This window comes from Syngnathoides biaculeatus, chromosome 18 (genome assembly GCF_019802595.1).
Source record: "Syngnathoides biaculeatus isolate LvHL_M chromosome 18, ASM1980259v1, whole genome shotgun sequence".
NCBI lineage: Eukaryota > Metazoa > Chordata > Actinopteri > Syngnathiformes > Syngnathidae > Syngnathoides > Syngnathoides biaculeatus.
The window spans coordinates 13,409,474-13,427,632 of record NC_084657.1 but is presented as its reverse complement, the minus strand read 5'-3'; the positions used below and the strand labels follow the sequence as shown (position 1 = coordinate 13,427,632).

General features: G+C 40.7%; 1 protein-coding gene across 2 annotated transcripts in view; it reads left to right on the top strand.

Annotated features, from left to right (window-relative positions):
- ncam1a (neural cell adhesion molecule 1a) overlaps positions 1-18,159 on the top strand; it is a 218,333-nt gene that overhangs the window by 186,428 nt on the left and 13,746 nt on the right. For both annotated transcript variants that reach the window (XM_061803331.1, XM_061803332.1), the window contains exons 14-15: positions 7,296-7,420; positions 9,607-9,787. In XM_061803331.1, the coding sequence (XP_061659315.1) occupies positions 7,296-7,420; positions 9,607-9,787 (306 nt within the window). The remainder of the gene's footprint in view (positions 1-7,295; positions 7,421-9,606; positions 9,788-18,159) is intronic.

Below are 18,159 nucleotides of genomic sequence, written 5' to 3'. Positions count from 1 at the left end.
GCTGCTGTTTTGGTTAGCAACCGAGTTCAAATATCCTCAAAACGTTGGTCTTTTTAATGTCCCGATATGAAAAAGATAAAGTGTAATAACTAGAGTTGCTAGTGTGACGACTTAAAATGGTACTTTGTTGTTCTCTACCATGCCATTTCTTTCCTCTCATGTAATCTAATTCTCCAACTTTGGACACCAAGTGACACCTAAAAAATATATATTCAAAATCACCACTGCACATGAGTATCACATATACAAACAACCTATTTAAAGAACTCAATTAATTGATTCATCGTTGTAAGCGCATCTTTAGGACGTACCGTACCTTTAAATAGCCGTTCGCATTGATTCGTAACCTGTCTTTGTTTTTCTTGGCAGCAAATGGCAGCGTTTTCCCAAGATGGTTTTTTTTTTCTCCTACTATAAGGCACTTACATATCGCATCTAAAGCTCACACATACGCAGTTCTTTTCACATATTGATCCACACCTGAGTTTTCCCAGGCCCTCTTCACAAAGGCTCATAAATAAATCGTAGACAGTTTGTTTTTAAATCCATACCAGACCTCCGTCTGTCGGTTCTCTCCTCGACACCTTGCATACTTGACCGGATTTTCTCATCACTTCACGTTAATGTCAGTCCAAGTCATTCTCCCGAGGCCACGTTTGGGGAATTTTCTCAATTCTCATTTTCATTGTCTCTGTTTCTTCTCCTTCTTCTTCTTTTTGTTTGTTTCTCACGGCGGTTTCCATCTGTTGTGTTTTCCATCGGACCGCTCAGGCCTTTCTTTCACACGTAAGTTTCTTCTGTCTTTTCTGTCCTGCCCTGTCCGCTTGGTTTCCCCCTTCCCCCCTTTTGATAGAACAAATGCCAAGCAATCACTTCAACGTTTGTTTGTTTGTTTTATTATTTCTAGGTGGCATTCCGTTCCATTTCTCTAAAGCGGGTTCAGGTTTGTTAAGCAGTGCGATAGATGGCCTTTTTTTTTTTATATATAGCGTAGCTTTTCCCTTTACCGTTCCCTTAGCGTTTCTCCTCCTTAACATCTCTTCCCGTCGGCCAGTAAATTGCAAATTCAGCTCGTTAGCGTCGAGCGAGGGTTTTTAAATGAGGTACACGCAACTGGGAACCGAGGTGTATTATCATAAGGAAATCAATGAGGTACTTACCGGTCGTAATGTTAAAGGCTGGGACGTCTTTGCATTTAAATCTCCCCCGTAAGGATTACACATTAAAGAGCTCCAAGTCCCACCAATCTTTACAGGGCTTGTTAGTGCTTGGAGGAGAGCGCTTTTATATTTAGTTCTTCTAATGTCGTCTTCATGCTGAAAAGATGTGAATTTTCATTTGCCGCGGGACGAATTTGGATGGTACAGAAATCAGCCGAGTTTTGAAAAGAATTGGAAATGTGGCAGATTTTTTTTTCATTATTTTATTAGTTATTTATTAAGATTATGTGAACTCTGCAGGGCGGCGCGGTGGGTCAGCTGGAAAAGCGTTGGCCACACAGTTCTGAGGTCCCGGGTTCGATCCCGGACCCCGCCTGTGTGTGGAGTTTGCATGTTCTCCTCGTGCCCGCGTGGGTTTTCTCCACGCAATCCGGTTTTCTCCCACATCCCGAAAACATGCAACATTAATAAGACACTCTAAATTGCCACTAGGTGTGATTGTGAGTGCAGCTGTTTGTCTCGACGTGCCGTGCAATTGGCTGGCAACTAGTTCAGGGTGTACCCCGCCTCCTGCCCCAGCACTTCCTCCAACCCTTGTGAGGATAAGCGGCTAATAAAATGGATGGATGGATGAATTTTGCAGTTAAAAAAAGTGATGTAGGTTGTACTTACTGGTATACATACTGTTTATTTGAACATTATAACAGCTGTCATTTTGCTGCTCTACGATGTGCTACCGGATTAATACAATATACATATCCAGAGTTATCTATCGTAGTATCACAACTGTACGAAGCAATTAAGATTTCCCTGCCATCTTTCAGCAACATCAGAGGCTCCACCCCTTATTGTCACCACCAGTATGGCACTTAGTGAGTATGCCACCGATTGTCGCGTTGTGTTCGAAGTCGTCGCAGCTAACTCGCTTGCCGCTGGTGTGCAGAGATATAGCTAGTATAGTACAGCGTACCCGGACGGACTAGCATAGTGCCGGATTTACTAACTGCACTGAAATGAATGTGTTTTTTGTGACGTTTGTTAAATACAACTGGAGTGCCAATTATATGTAGCGTGTCTAATTGGAATCCACCGGAGCCATTGTAACACGTTTACTTCTTGTACAGTGATGCCTCGGTTCATGACCACAATCCGTTCCAGAAAACGGTTCGAGAAGTGATTTGTTTGAAAACTGAATAGATGTTTCCCATTACAATGAATGGAAAAAGAAATAATGCGTTCTAATCCTAAAAAAAATGGGCTTTTTAAAGCATTTGTTTTAGCTTTTTGTGATAATAAACTGCATAGTAGGAATACGTATATAGTTTAAATACTTTATATAATAAAATAATTGACGAAATGTATTTATTTTTTTCTGAAAAATGTTTGCTTTATTAGTAGGGTACGCTAGGCTGGGAGTACATTGCCGTATCTGTAGCGATTCGGCCCCCAGCGTTTTTAAACGTTTAGACGTTTTGGTTTTTTTTATTAACTAAAGTGCAGAATAACTTTAAACAAGCAACTTGCCTTCTTTGGAGCCATGATTGAGGGTTAATACGGTAGTTATCGATAAGAAGAAAAACAACAGTCTCTACCGGGACACGTCTGTGTACAGAGCAGGTGTTTTATAGAATAACAAAAGTACACTAGTTGCACCACGCACGTTATGTCATTTCTTTTTTTTTTTTTTTTCGGGAGGGCGTTCGAATTGACAATAACAAAACGCGTCGTGGTTGGGTCAACTGGTTGCGCCGCCCGCAGTATGTTATTTCCGGGTTTTTTCGGCGGCGTGGGAATTCACAACAAAGCGTGTCTGGCTCAGCTGGTCTGGCCGCGCGCATTACGGGGGCGTTCGGGTACCGATTTTCGTTCAAAAACAGAAGCAAAAAAATCTCAAATTTTTCATTTGAAAACCGATTTGTTTGAAAACGGGGACATTCGGTAACCGAGGCTTTACTGTATTTGTAATATCAATACAGGCCCAAATTTTCTAAGTTTTTTTTTTTTTTTTGGGGGGGGGGGTTGTTAGAACTGTATTTATTCACCAAGTTCCCCGCTTGTTGGAGCGACCCAAATTAGGTTTTAATAGCACAGTCAATTGTTGAGCCACTTTGAGCTGGGTTCCTAACCAGAACAGCGGCAACTATGGAGGCAAAACCATGATTAGCATTCCTCTCAACGTGGTCGCTCCACAATGATGTGAGCATCCATGTTTATGTTCCACTTTTTCTGCCAAGTCCGCCTTGCTTCTTATCGTATTTCCCCATAGCAATCTTTAATTTGTTTAAATATGCACTTCTCCTAGTAGTACACTGATAATACTGTTTATTATTCGAAAAAAAGTTAATGAAAATAAACCCTTCAGAGTAATAGACACCTCCCCCTATCTACAGTTAAGTCAATAAATGTCTCCCTGGCCTTTGTTTGTTGAAATATGCTAATACGCTAAATCGCAATTTGATCATAAGAACGAGGCTTCTTAAATCGGAAGCAGTTGACTTTTCACACGGATATTTAAAGCCATGGCCAGTTCCAAGCGGATGTGATACTGAAATGTGTGTGGCAAGAGGAATGGCGCCGTCGGCCCCTGGAGATTAGCTCTAACTAACGATGATGATGATGGTGGTGGTGTTGGTGGTAGAAGATTGGCAACCAATGTGGGTCAGAGTTGGAGCAGACAGAACATCAAACTATTGACTTGTTTGGATGCAACAGAACAGAACAGTCCAGTCCAGTCCATAAAGTAGGACTGAAGCGATTCTGTCAGATGCTGTTTTTTTTTTTTTTTTTTTTTTTTTTTTTTTTTACAGTGACTGTAAGCGCTACAATCAAACATCTTTGTCTTTGGTGACTCTTCGGATCGCTCGGTTTGCGACCATAAAGTAACAACCTAAACAAAAATAACTCCTCCCCACTCCATCTTAATTTCCCTGTGACTACATAGTCTAGATTTGGATGTCAAAATTCATATTTGACACAACAAGTACGTCTCTAACTTCATGTTCCTAACAAAAATCTATTGTCATCACACTTGTCATACTTACAATTTATAGACTGGCTTTAGCATTACATAGAACAAGCACTTTAGACCACTTATGCAAACCTTTAACGACCAATCTGTGTTGTTGTGGTTTTTCAAGTGTCAAGAAATAACATTTCATTTTTTTTTCTTTTTATGTTGCTATCACAGCAGAAAAACTATATTCCACTGGAACCTCGATTTCCAAATGAGAAAATTCATGTATGAGTCGGTTTGCGAAGAATTCATTTTAGAAAAAGTCTTGGCATCAGAACTTGATGCTTTTTTACACATGATCGGCTTCCTGCTTCAGGTTATCTTAGTTTTTTTTTTTATATATTAGTAAAATGCTCGCCACATCCCACAGTGTGACGCAAAACGTTGCCGTTGTGCATCGTGAGAGATGGCGGCCATTCACGGCGAGCAGTCACTACAGCAAAAGTAAGCATTGCTGTACCCGAAAAGGCTAACTACGCAGTAATTTGCAAGCAAACAGTTTTCCATTATCATAAGTGGTGTTTTCACCTATTTCTATATTGCACAGTATTTCTCACCTCACAACGAGCAAAATAAGGTAAATAGATAAGAATGGATTAAATGCATTTCCGACCATTCCAGTGGGAAACATTACCTCAGTTTGTGAGCGTTTCATCTCACGCGCCATTAAATTCATAATCCAAAGTTCCATTCTATGATGAAGGTACAGATAAAACTCAGTACTGTATTTTCCACACTATAAGGCGCAGCTTCAATGAATGGCCTGTTTTAAAAGTTTTTAATATATAAGGCGCACTGCATTATAAGGCGCATAGAATAGACGCTACAGTAGAGGGTGGGGTTACATAATGCATCCATTAGATGGAGCTGTATTAAAGGGTCAGTATTGATCCATATATAAGGCGCACCAGATTATAAGGCGCACCGTCGGCTTTTGAGAAAATTAAAGGCTTTTAGGTGCGCCTCATAGTGCAGAAAATACGGTAAGGCTTTGTTAAGGATTGGCCATTTTTAAATGTTGAACTGAGTCTGGTTGTTTGTTTGGAACAACTTGGAAGTTAAAAAAGAAATAATATACAAAATAATGTCAAATTAGGCTCAAATGTCACCATTATAAAAGCTTTATTGATGTTGTTTTGAAGTAACATTTTCAACTCTCACTCTTGTGTTTAAAAAAAAAAAAAACATTTTTGTTTGTGTTTTTGTTGTTTGTGTTCATTTAATTTAATTTTTTTTTTTATGTTAACATTTTCATCATTTCCAAAACTGTTTCCCTTTTGTACCCCTCCTTCCCACTCCCGACATGCCCCGCCCTGGTTTGTGCCCCGCCCCATCCCTCCCTCGACCAATCGTGTGGTTGCGCATCATGTGACATTGACATGTGGCTCTTGCATGGGTGCTGATGATGTCGACATCGCCGGCCAACAGAAGGTAACTTTTGCTTATTACTTGCAGACAAATGACTTGTTAAGGAGCGCGTTTTTGTAAGACGAGGCCGTTTCAAGCGGAAGACGTTTCTAACGCGGCATCCGTTAATAAGACATCGCTCAAACCGACGAATTCCGTCGTAACCCGTTAATTACCACGGCTGCGATTCATGCCTAAATGACTCTCGAAGACAAGAACCGTTAAAAATGAACACCAATGCGCAGGAGTGCAATAATCACTGCGTTGATGTTTTTGTCGCAGCGGAACTGTTTTAGAGTGAGTATGTGACTTTGACAAAAGAGTTTTTATTTTTAATTTTTTTTAATTAGGTTTTTGTCTGAAAGCAGATAACAATCTATTGTATTTGGTAGTCTTATATTGATTGTTTTAATTTGAATATGCCATTGCACTATCCCCACCCACACCCAATACGCAACATTAAAAAAAAAATTCAACGTGAAAAACGTAATGTACATTTTATATTGGTTTAAGCCAATACTGTGTTGATTCATTGCATTTTTGTAATGTGTTGAACTCGGAGCAGAATTACTTCATGTCCCCCTGTGATGACCTTTAATTGAAGACATGATTTAATAATTATAGATAATTTTTTCACTACTTCCTGGCTACTCATGGTAAATGTGGTTATTGTATTTGATTGGACGGCCAATGACTGTAGTGCTGCATGCAGATTGATGACTCATCTTCTACTACTTCCTGTTCTGTTCTGTTCAGGTGATTCTCACAGTAAATTGTCTATGCGCATGTGTCATTTATTATGATTATTATCTATTATGTCTTGTCCAACACTGTCGATATGCACGGAAGCTGTTTTGGAAATGGAAAAAAAGTACATTAGAAAAATAGAAAGTATGCTAGTTTGTGAAATCCAAGTATGTATGATTTAATTGCCCCTTCTTATCCTGCTGACTCAGTACAGTATGACACTCCACTTCCATTTTCTCAGTTTTTACACATATCACCTGAGCACCCTAAACAGCCTGCATGAAGGAATTTCTTCTTCTCCTTTTCTCACAAAATCTCTCCCCCTTGCACGAGGAAAACAACAACAAAACAAGCTAACCGCAATACTACTACATTGTCTGCCTGCCCACCCTATTGAACTACTTCTCTCTTCTAACGTTCACTTGTGTCTCCGTTTGTCATGCTAACTGGAATGCACAAAGTCTCGGGATTCAATCACTAACATCAATACTGCCTTTCCTCAGCGTTTACTGTTGCCTGTTTGCTAAATGCGATTGGCAAACGTTCAAATTTGGAGCCAATGTTCGTTATAGATCTGCCATATGTGATCTCGAAAGTGATATTGAGACTCTTGTACAACCCGGGGAGCCGGTACATTTTTTTTCGTAATTACTAAGCGTCTCCCACCACAGACTGTCAACAAACAACAAACCGACTGAACTTCCTTACAATTAATGTCCAATGGACGCCCGGCAGCTCGTTATCCGGCGTCCCGGCGGTCATTACTCACAGGACGCTGCCCTTAATGAGCAGCCTCAAAGTGAAAGCCAGCATCCTGCTGCCTAAAAGTGCCTTGACATTTTTTTTTTAAACGCTTTACTCCACAATAGTGGTTGCCTAAAAAAAAAAAAAAAACAGCTTCTCTTACTGGTAGCCGTTTCCATAGCAACCGCCCTCTCAATTTGTCACTCTCGTTTTGCTCTGCATAGGGGAACCCAGCGCCCCGAAATTGGAGGCCATGGTCCAAAATCAGGGCAACGCTCTTAAGGTCAACTGGATCAAGCAGGACGACGGCGGCTCCCCGATCAAGCACTACCTGGTCCGATACAAGGCTGTGAGTATTTTCCAGTCGCCTTATGTCATTATATTTTAGTGTTTCCCGTATGTTTACTCTTTGCTGAAAAATTCACCAGCCGCAATGAATCTAGCGCTTTGACGCTATTTTGCGAGATCTTGATGTCAAAGAATTATGTTGAACGGCGTAAGTAGAGAAAATTCGACAAAAGTAGTGTTTTGCAACATATTAGGGCATCTTGACCTCTAGGAACTACAACGGTATTTTGAAGTCAGTTGAGCAGCTTCATTCAGATGCAGCCCCCTCGTGGCATCCAGAGGCAATTACAAACCTTTTTAAGGTGGGCATCAATTTTCTTGCAGGTTTTTGCTACTCAACGGCAAGGCTCAACCCAGTTTGATTCCGTTTCTTTCGATACATTTTTCGAAGTTTTGCTCGGCTTAGTTCCTGTTCCAATTTGTTAATTTGGTTTGGTTTCCGTTTTTGGAATTTGACTGAAAGAGGATCGTTACTACTTCAAAAGTTTCAGAATGGATTTTTATTAATATATTTTTTTTTCCTGACTTGAAGTTTCCCAAAGGTCTTGCGGTGGCATATGAGAGTTCTCTTTTCAAGTGTTCCTTTTAATGTTAAATGAGCATCATGATTTTTTTTTTTTTAAATCCCAGACTTGAAATTTCCAAACTGCTCCGAAATCGTTTTTGAAAATGTTGTTCAAAAAAGTTCAATTGAGTTGGGAGATTTCTACAATTTCCTTCTACTACTAAATTATGTTATAATAATATAATTAATAGTACGAATTAAGATGATGCAATTGACAGTCTTAAATGTGTATTCAATGGGGAGGAGCAGCCGAGTAAGAAGAAAGCAAGATTTTTGTGTGAATCATCTGAGTTTTTATTTGCCCCAATTTGATGATTGTTATAACCTTGGATAGGATGTTGTTTTTATTTCAAGAACCTTCCAAAACAGCCCAAGGACATTGAACAATACACAATCACAAAGATAAAATGACGACAAATACAGTATGTAACTGTGTATGAAGTTACAGTATATACATGTACAGGCACACACAAAAAAATGTGGACGAGGAAAAAATGTTGGGCTGACTTTGAAGTGCCGCTGACACCTAAAACATAAAAGTTAATATGTTGTTAACCAAAAAAAAAATCAGATGGAATGGACCCGTCCCCTTGTTTACAGCACGTCAGAACGTTGCCGTATGTGGATTTTTTTTTTCATCTCCCGCCATGTAAAGTCTCTCAAGGATTTTGTGTTGAAGATGAACCAGGAAGTGATGTTTTTTGGAGATGCCTACAGTGGTGGAGTCGAGTGTTTATACCTGTTGTACTGGCGAGAAATTATCCATTTTTTAATCGTGTTATCCAAAATACCGGCTCGTTGTATTGCTGAATTTTGCTCGAACACTCAGGAGGATGGATTCGCTCTTCACACGTTTCCAAAAGACCCGATTCGTGGTGAAAAATGGATTGCACAGGTTCATAGGACAAGAGCTTTGTGTGTTTCAAATGACAGGTAGGTGTGTATAGAGCTATTTTAAAAAAAATAATAGTTGGGGGAGATAATTTGTCTCACAGTTTGTAGTATGTTGTGTGAGTTTAGAATAAATCCCCTTGGTCAAACCGGCAAAATATAACAAACCACTTTCATTTAAGGCAATTTAATCACACACAAGACAATACAACACAAAACAGAAGTACTAAACAGAAACACCAAACTCGACCAACTTCTCCAAAAGCAGCAATCATAAAAAGCTCCGTCCGCTTGTGACGACGTAATCCTTCTCTCAGAATGTACCAAAAGATATACATCGTAAAAACTTAATAAAGTACGTAAGTCAGGGTTGCTAAATGAGTCGATGCGCGCGGGGTGGTTGCCACCGCTGGTGGTTTTCTATGGCGACTGCCCCAGTGTGCCATCTGCAAATGACGTCACAGACAATACGGCCGCCACTGGGATGTCGAGTCATACTTTCGCTACTTTGCGCTTTAATAAAATGCTCCCAGCTCACTTTTTCCGACTCATCAAAGTGATTAATATTATATGTAGTTTTGATAACAATACCTATTTTAAAATGTATATTTTGCTGTCAGTGCCACTTTCATAGAGCATTTTAAAAATCTGTGGCATCTTTTTTTTAACCCCTTTATCGACGATTAGAAAACAAAGTGCTTAACGGATTTTGTTGCCACTTCCTTCCCCAGAAGCATGTGTCCGACTGGAAACCCGAGATCCGCATGCCGCGCGGCAGCGAGTACATAGTGCTGAGCGGGCTGGACTGGAATACGGAGTACGAGATCCGTATCGTGGCCGTGAACCAGAAGGGCAAGTCCGAGGCCGGCATTCTGTCGTTCACAACGGCCACAGAACCCACCACCATGCCAGGTACTCTATTCATTTTTGCCTCGCTCGGGTACACACACACACACACAAACACACACAGGCAGTAGCAGAAAGGACCAGGCAATTAGGGGTTAGCCTTTAATCATGTACAAATATAAAAATGGATTTTTATCATGTTGTGGCCAGAAAAGTGCGACTAGTACATCAACCGCAGTACATTAGTAATGGCCTGAGTTATTGATTTTAATATCCGTCGTGAGTTGCAAGCTTCTTTTTTTTTTTTGGGGGGGGGGGGGGCGGGGTGTAAGGCATTCATTATGAGTGAAAATGCATTTTTATAACACTCTGATCGGAAAGGTACTCACTCTGTACTTTCTAAGGGCATGTATTTACACAACTGCAGAGAGTACAAACCGACAATTGGGATTAAGGTGTTTATTTGTAAAAAAAAAAAAAGAAAAAAAAATGCTTTTTATAATGATAATTAATAGTGTAGAAGTATTTTTTTTACCGTGGCCAGAAACGTAATTTTTAAAAATGTATTCATTTAACACATGCTATCTTTAGGCATTTATTTATTCAGCTGAAGACCGAACAAGGCTTCTGTTCTGAAGTATGGCATTTATTCAGTTTTGTGATTTCTTGGCCAGAAAAATGCTAGTGCAACAATTCCTCACAGTCACTGCGATTTTACGCCCGCGCGCCGTCGCACTCGCAAATCTGCACAGTCGAAAACGAAAAATATTGCGCGTAAAATTTGTTACGAGTAGAAATACATCGATATTGAAAGACATAGCTTATTTTGTGTAATCTTCACCAATGTTCTCTCAAAGCTGTGCCGTTGCGCAATTGCGCACTTGTCGCACACTCAGCGCTCATGAAAACCGATCCAGTGCAGTGAACCGCAGCCTGACGTCTTTTTTTTTTTGTTTTTAGCATGGAACGAGCTGCTGCTCAGCCTACTTCTACTTCCTAGTTTAACTGACACCACCCCCCTCCGCTCTTAAAGGGGTACACTCATAATTACGAACAGAACACACACACGCAACTTTATGTCTGCGGGCATGACTGGCGGACCACACCCGTAACTTTATATCTGAGGGCATGACTGACCACACCCCGTACGTATTTCAAATGTGAGTGACTGATTGCATAAAGTTCGAGGCGTCCATTAGGGGTAAGGCGTTTAGTGTTGTAAAAATGCATTATAGGTCTACCCTGGCTATAAAACTGGAATCACCATATCGACTTGTTTAATGCCTAAGGACATCTATGTTCATTTATTCAAATGCAAACCATACCAGTCATCTATTAGGGGTAAGGCATTCAATTTATGCAAAAATGCATTCTTAGAATCCCATGCGGTATTTTTATACTGTCATATTTTCTCATTTTGTGGCCAGGGACATTTATCTATAGAGTACCAGACGTCAATTCAAAGCAAGGAATTTATTATCTCTAAAAAGGCATTTTTGAAATTCTGTGGAGGTAAAACTGCTAATATCCCATTCTTTTTACTATATTATTACGTAAGTGGCTTATTTCTTTGTAAAAAAAAAAAAAAAAAAAAGTAAAATTATGGCCATAAAACACGGTTGCGGGTGGCATTTAAAATGCAAAGTGCAGATTGTCAACCAAACAGAAACTGATTTGCATTTGAAAAGCACCTGGCAGGATTCCAGCGGCCAGGCTAGGCAAGATAACGGTAAACTGTTGAGCAGACACTGCAGCGCGAGAACCTTTGCGCGCAAGCAAACGTGGGCACGTAGCTTAGCATCATGCTTCGCCGCGCCCTTATAATCTTCAGTCACATCGTTAAGGCGGCCGCCGCTCAGCAAACAAGAAAGCGGCGGCAGATATTCGTCTGGCAGGCAACAAGAGTTTGTTTTTTTTTGTTTTTTTTGTGCTTTTTATCCTTAAAAGCTCGACTCCAGCGGTCCCGGTCGGCCTACCCGCAGTTGTTGTTGCTGTTGTGCTGTGTGCAATAATGTTGAAGTTGGGCCGCTTCCCCGCCACAATACACCGCAGGCTTAAAAAATAGGGAAAAAAAAAAAGTTTGACAAAAACAACTTTCAGAAAATGTTCACCCGTCCTCACCCCAAAGTCTTAACCAGTCTTTTCTTCTTTTGTATGGGAAAATCTTTTCAGTTGATTGCCTCATTTTATAACAATCGTGGAGATTATCCAAGGACAAATCAGTGGATTTTCACATTGTAGCACTAAGAGAGAACACAAAAAAACATGGAAATGAAGTCTGAAGGCTGATATTGAAAACACTTATAATAAAAAATTAACCAATTTTTTTTTTTTTTTTGCCTCTTTGGAACATTTTTCGATACAAATGCATCTTTTTCCAAAAATGCCCCATTTTACTTTCAATATCAAACCTTAAAGGCACCCACATATGATGTCCATTTTTTGGAAGTCCCTTTTAATTATAAAAATCACAAAGATGCGTTTATTCAAGACATTTGCATGCAGTATAAAATATTGCACCCCCATCTGATTGAAAACGCTTGTTTCTGGAAATGTAATTGATTTTTAATAGAAGAAAATGGAAAGATAGATGTTTGGACAATAGACACTCTATTTATGCTGGGGAGTGAAATGCATGTTTTTCTCCATTTCTTTTTAAATTAAAAAAGAAAAATATATATTACACACATCACACACACATATACTGTATAAATAATAAATGTTTATATTGAGATATACTATATTGTATTAAAGACAACAACCCCCAGAACACAAAAGAATAGAATAATGGACTTTTGGATCTGGAATTTTAGATTTTTGGAGCAAATATAAACTTTTATCTATTTTTTTCCAGTGGAAAAACAAACAAAAAGTAAAATTTTTACTTTTTTCTTTATATGGGGAAAAGAAAAAAATGTGTCATTATTTTTCTCTGTATTATGTTATGCATAAAATTGCATATGAAATGTACAAATAAAAATTCTACTTTAAAACATTTAAAAAAAATATTTAGTTCGAACAAATTAACTACAAATATATTGAACTTAAAAATTAAATACAACTGAGCTGTAGTCAGGCAGTGATTCTTTCACTTACCATGAGACGGAGCCCTTTTACCAAAAGCGGTACCACACTTTTGGACTCATCGCACTGCATTGTACATACGCATTACCATACAGATGAGAATGTTGCCTGGTTGCTTGTGGATGCACCCCTCTCAGTCTTTGCATGGTATTTACATATTTATAAATACTCTCTGGCCTCTTGACCCTGTTGGACACAATCGGCATTACATGGCTGTCAGCGCATGGCATGCAAAAAAAAAAAACCCAGAAAAAAAAACGGTATCTTTCCGTTCCTGGGCACCAGCCAAATAGCTGTGGGAGGTTTGGATTGTGTAAAATAAAAAAAAAAAATAAAAGAAACTGCAACAACAAAATCCAATTATTCGGGAGAGCCAGTTCTCATGGGCATCGTCCAAGTCAATCCTCCCTTTTAATTCCAGGATTGTTTTTACATGGCTTAGTTCCATCATGTGGTTGCCATATCATATTTTGTTGTTGTTGTTGTTTTTCTCTTCTTTTTTTTGTGGCAAAAGTGACACAATTGTCGATGTTGTAAAGTTTGAAATGTGCTGGTCAACTGTTGATGCAGCCAAACCTCCCTTGGCTGCGCGATTGCACCCCGCTTAGAAGCTATTGAGGTGCTTGTAGTGCGCGAGGGGACATCCATTCATGACGTGAACGAAATGCATGGGCCCGTTCTTCTGTCCTCCCCTCCCCCCCCACCATGACCAGTAGTCAGGCTAAACACTCCAAACTGGTGTTTCCTATTTTACAAGTGCAAAATCTCACAGCACAGGACCCAACATTATTATTATGTTTTTATTATTACATATACACAACAAATTGATAGTTAATAGCTAGTTTTAGAATCAAAAGCTCATGAAAACTGTTCAATTATTGTACATTTTATTTCAAAATGGGACTGTTTAAAAAAAATGCTTGTAATTCTCAACCAGTTGTGGTATTTTAGCAAGAAAGATGAAGTCGGTTCACACAATTTGCTTTCGTGGGCTATGGAAGTCGATTAGTGCCTCCAGGATTTGAATTTGAAAGTGATCACATTTTCAGTAGTTGCTCAAATTCGCTGTCTAAAATTCACCGTCTGTGCCACCCGGGCAGAACAGCCAGCCAATCGCAATTACGCTTTCTTGGTCATGTGACGTCACATTCTAAGAAAGCGTAACTGGATTGGCTGGGTGCTCGGTTCTGACCTGAAGTAACCCTGCCTGGTGGCACAGACGGTGAATTTTAGACAGCGAATTGTAGCAACTATTGAAAACATTTTCTGTGGCATTTCAAATTCAAATCCCGGTGGCACTAATCTACGTCCATAGTGGGCCGCATTTTAGGACGTGGCGAACTGGATCTGGCCCTCGGGCCTTGCCTTTGACACCTATACGCTACACAATCAGAATATGGTAATACAAGTTTTAATCGGACAGCCTCAGCACCCCCCCCCCATTTCAGGCATTCCCCTTTTCAGGATCATTAATATTTTCTTTATTATTCATAGCACATCATCTAGCTCTTATCAGAAGTTGTCTGCTCCTCGATCGTCAACCACGTTTTACCGTGTGGATAGTTGAGCATTGCAGTGGAGATTTTGTGAATGGATTTTCCCCTCAAATTGCACCGGCGCCCATCGGCGCCCACTCCCGATGGGGGCTCCGTCCTGCACGGTTTTGCAACTGTATCAAGAAGCAAACGCTTCTTTATTCACCATCGCTCCCCCCCCCCCACCCTTCACCCACGCTTGGCAAAATAAACCATCTGCCTTGCTCACTAACACACTATGACTTCTCTTCATTTTATTATGATTTTTTGTTAAACCTCCTCACTTTAAAATCTTTATAACCTTTCAGGGCTTGTGCTTTCTGTATTTCTGACCTTGTTTTTTTTTTTCTCCTATCTCTCTCCCCCCCACCCCCCTTCTCTTCTCTCCCTGTTGTTCCACCCGTCTCCATGTTGTCTCCCGTCCTGTCTGCGCGTTGCCGGGGGGGGGGGGGGCACCTGCGGACCGCGACATTGTCGTACCCACCGATCGCCTTCTTCGGCGGGGGGGGTGGGTGGGGGTGGGATTGTGGGGGTTCATTTGTTCGCGTCGCATTTCGATCGCGCTGTTGTGGAAATATTGGTGGACGCTCGCAGCGACGCTGGGTTGCCAGTGCGTGACGTACAGTTTGCCGGGTCTTCTGCTCTCCGCCTCGCTGACTGCGCTCTGGCTCTCGTAAAACTGATCTCATCTGAGGAGAAGTTTTTGTTTGTTTTGTTTTGTTTTTTTTGGTGGGGGGGGGGGTCTGAATCCCCCGTTTCCCCTTTCGCTTTCTATGCCTTTTTGAGCCTTGTGCAGCCACACACAAGCTCAAAACAAGATGGCGAGTCCAAGATGTTGCTGCCATGATCTTTATTACCGGGTGCTCTGTACGTGCATCTCTTTTCTTTGTCGGGATTAAGTCTTCTGATTTTGTTATGTTTCCCCCCACGCCCCCCGCCCCTCACCCCTTTGAGTTGTTGTACATGGCTATATGGAAGGACTTTTTTCTATCAGGGGTGTCCAAAGGGATTCTCAAGTGCCACTTTCGGCCGTTGTGCTCGTTTTTCAAGTGGCCCGCCACAGCGTAGTCTAAAAATAAACTGAACACGACCCACTTTCGAACAGTTCCTCTTGCATCATGCTTTCTAAGTAGCAAACAGTGTAAAGTGCACACAAAACCCAACTTTTCCGTTTCGCCTTCTAATGTCTGACTTTGGGAATTAGTGGACAAATATTGTAAAGTGGCGGCAAGGTGGATCAGCTGTCAAGCATTGGCCTCACAGTCTGAGGTCCCGGGTTCAATCCCGGCCCCGCCTGTGTGGAGTTTGCATGTTCTCCCCGTGGCTGCGTGTGTTTCCTCCGGGCACTCCGGTTTCCTCCCACATCCCAAAAACATGCAACATTAATTGGACACTGTAAATTGCCCCTAGGTGTGATTTTGAGTGCGACTGTTTGTCTCCACGTGCCTTGCGATTGGCTGGCAACCAGTTCAGGGTGTACGCCTCCTGCCCGTTGACAGCTGGGATAGGCTCCAGCACTCCCGCGACCCTTGTGAGGATGAGCGGCTAAGAAAATGGATGGATATTGTAAAGGTGCACACAAACTCAGATATTTCCAAAAATGATAATTTTCCCATGCACTTCGCCTTTCTCCCCATACACAATCTCTCAAAAAAGTTGCGCTGATGCAATTTTTTTAAGGTCAAAATATGGAAAACGTGAGGCTAATTCCTGCACGTTAGCTCTACAGATTGAGAACGTTTGGGTTTGACATCAAAAGATGAAAGGCAAATGATAAAAATCCGAATTGCTTGTGTTTCAGCTATGGACAGGGCTCTGGTTTTCAGATATAAAAAGTCTACATAACAATCTTCAAATGCCAGGAATTTGTAACATTAAAAAAAAAAAGTCCAAGATAAATGACAAAATGTGCTGACTCCAATCAAACATGTGTTTGAATGTTATGGATCACATTTATACACACTTGCCTAACCATAGTAATAATAATAATAAAGAGGTCATCTTAATGATAATTTAAAAAAAAAAAGGTCACATCACTGGTTGAAAATTTTGTAACGTGGTTTGTTTCAGTCAAATTCATTTTTTAACACCTCAAAAATGTAATTTAATTTAACAGAGGTGTGTAGACTTTTCATATCAACTGTAAATGCAGTTTTAATGGGGAAAAATTCTAATTGGAAACTTTATTTATTCAGTCGTCGTGACGTTATTTTCTTCCCTTAAAGATTCAACTGCACAACATATGAAATTGCTTTATTGTGTATGTAAGCGGAATTTTCTTTTATTTTTATTATCCCAATGTTGCTCTTGATGGAAAGCGTTTTGGACACCCCTGGTTACCATTCAGGGATGGGCGTAATAATCAATTTATTGATCATTAGGAATCCCGTCGTTGCTCTACTGAAGATCAAAAAGCATTTCAAAACAGATGAGACATCCTTTTAAATATATTGTTGAATTTTGAATTAGTCGATAATCCCTCCCCCTGAGTGCCCATCCCTAGTTGTGTTTATGTTGCAAGTCGGATAACGGGTGGCGGTTTATTAGAAATAACACATTCATAATGCCTTAACGTGATTCTGAAAGTTACAAGATTGTGTGTCTGCAATAGATCGAGCTAGTCAAATAGTAAAAAGAGGCTTTTATTTCTTCCTCTCTTGGCATGCAGAGAGCATGACGTGTCCCCCCCCCCTTCCCCCCCAGACCCCCACGCCCCCACCAATCCGGTAATTCGCTTCACCACCGCTCCCTTCGGTCAAGCATTATGAATGTGTTAAAGCGGACAAGGATGCACACTCCAAATTGGAACGTCAAATGACTTCCGATGCACTTTTCTCCCCCATTTGGCATCGGAAAATGACGTCAATGCCTTGAAAGGACAGAAGAAAGAAGTGAAGGGAAAAATACGATGTTTTATGTGTGTATATAATAATCTTTTCAGACTGAAATCAGATGTTATTTTCGCTCGTCTTGTGTTTATACCCGAAAGCAGAGGGGAATCTCTTAAAAAAGGGGGATGGAGGGGTGAAATTACATGCGTCGCTTTCAAAAAGACAGAACGAGCGATTATTTTGGATTATGTGGAATGTTTTTGTTTTGTTTTCTTGCTTTCGGTTTGGAGACATTTTTGTAAGTACATTTCTGTGTGTGTTTCCATGTAACTGTTGTTGGGGTGGAAATAAAGTGTGTCTGTTTTTCTTTGACCAAAGTGATGCTTTTATCGGCTGGAGCGGAACGTGTGGCCGTCAAAGTACTCTTACCCACTTACTCTTTTATTGAGTTTAAAAAAAAGGCTTTTATTGAATATGAAAAACATCTTTAATGTTGGTAGTAGACCACCGCCACTTATTAGTCTCACAGACGAGCCGGCGTTATGAAATACAGAAAAACCTCTGGAGGAAAGCCACCTGATGAGATACGAGCCATCATTTGGACAGTTATTATTCACCATCCGTCCTTTTTCTTTGCCGCTTATCCTCACGAGGGTCACGGGAGTGCTGGAGCCAATCCCTGCTGTCAACGGGCAGGAGGCAGGGTAGACCTTAAACTAGTTGCCAGCCAATCGCAGGCCACATAGAAACGAACAACCAATCTCCGACTAATGGATGTTTTGTCATGAGGAAACCGGAGTGCCCGGGAGAAAACCCGCACAGGCACAGAGAGGATACGCAAACTCCACACAGGCGGGTGTCCGGGATCGAAACTGAGACCTCAGAATTGTGAGGCCAACCCTTTACAGCTGGTCCGCCGTGCCCCAGTTATTATTATTTTAGATGCGGAACTAACTAGAAAACAAGCAGCAGTTTGGCAGATAGTGAA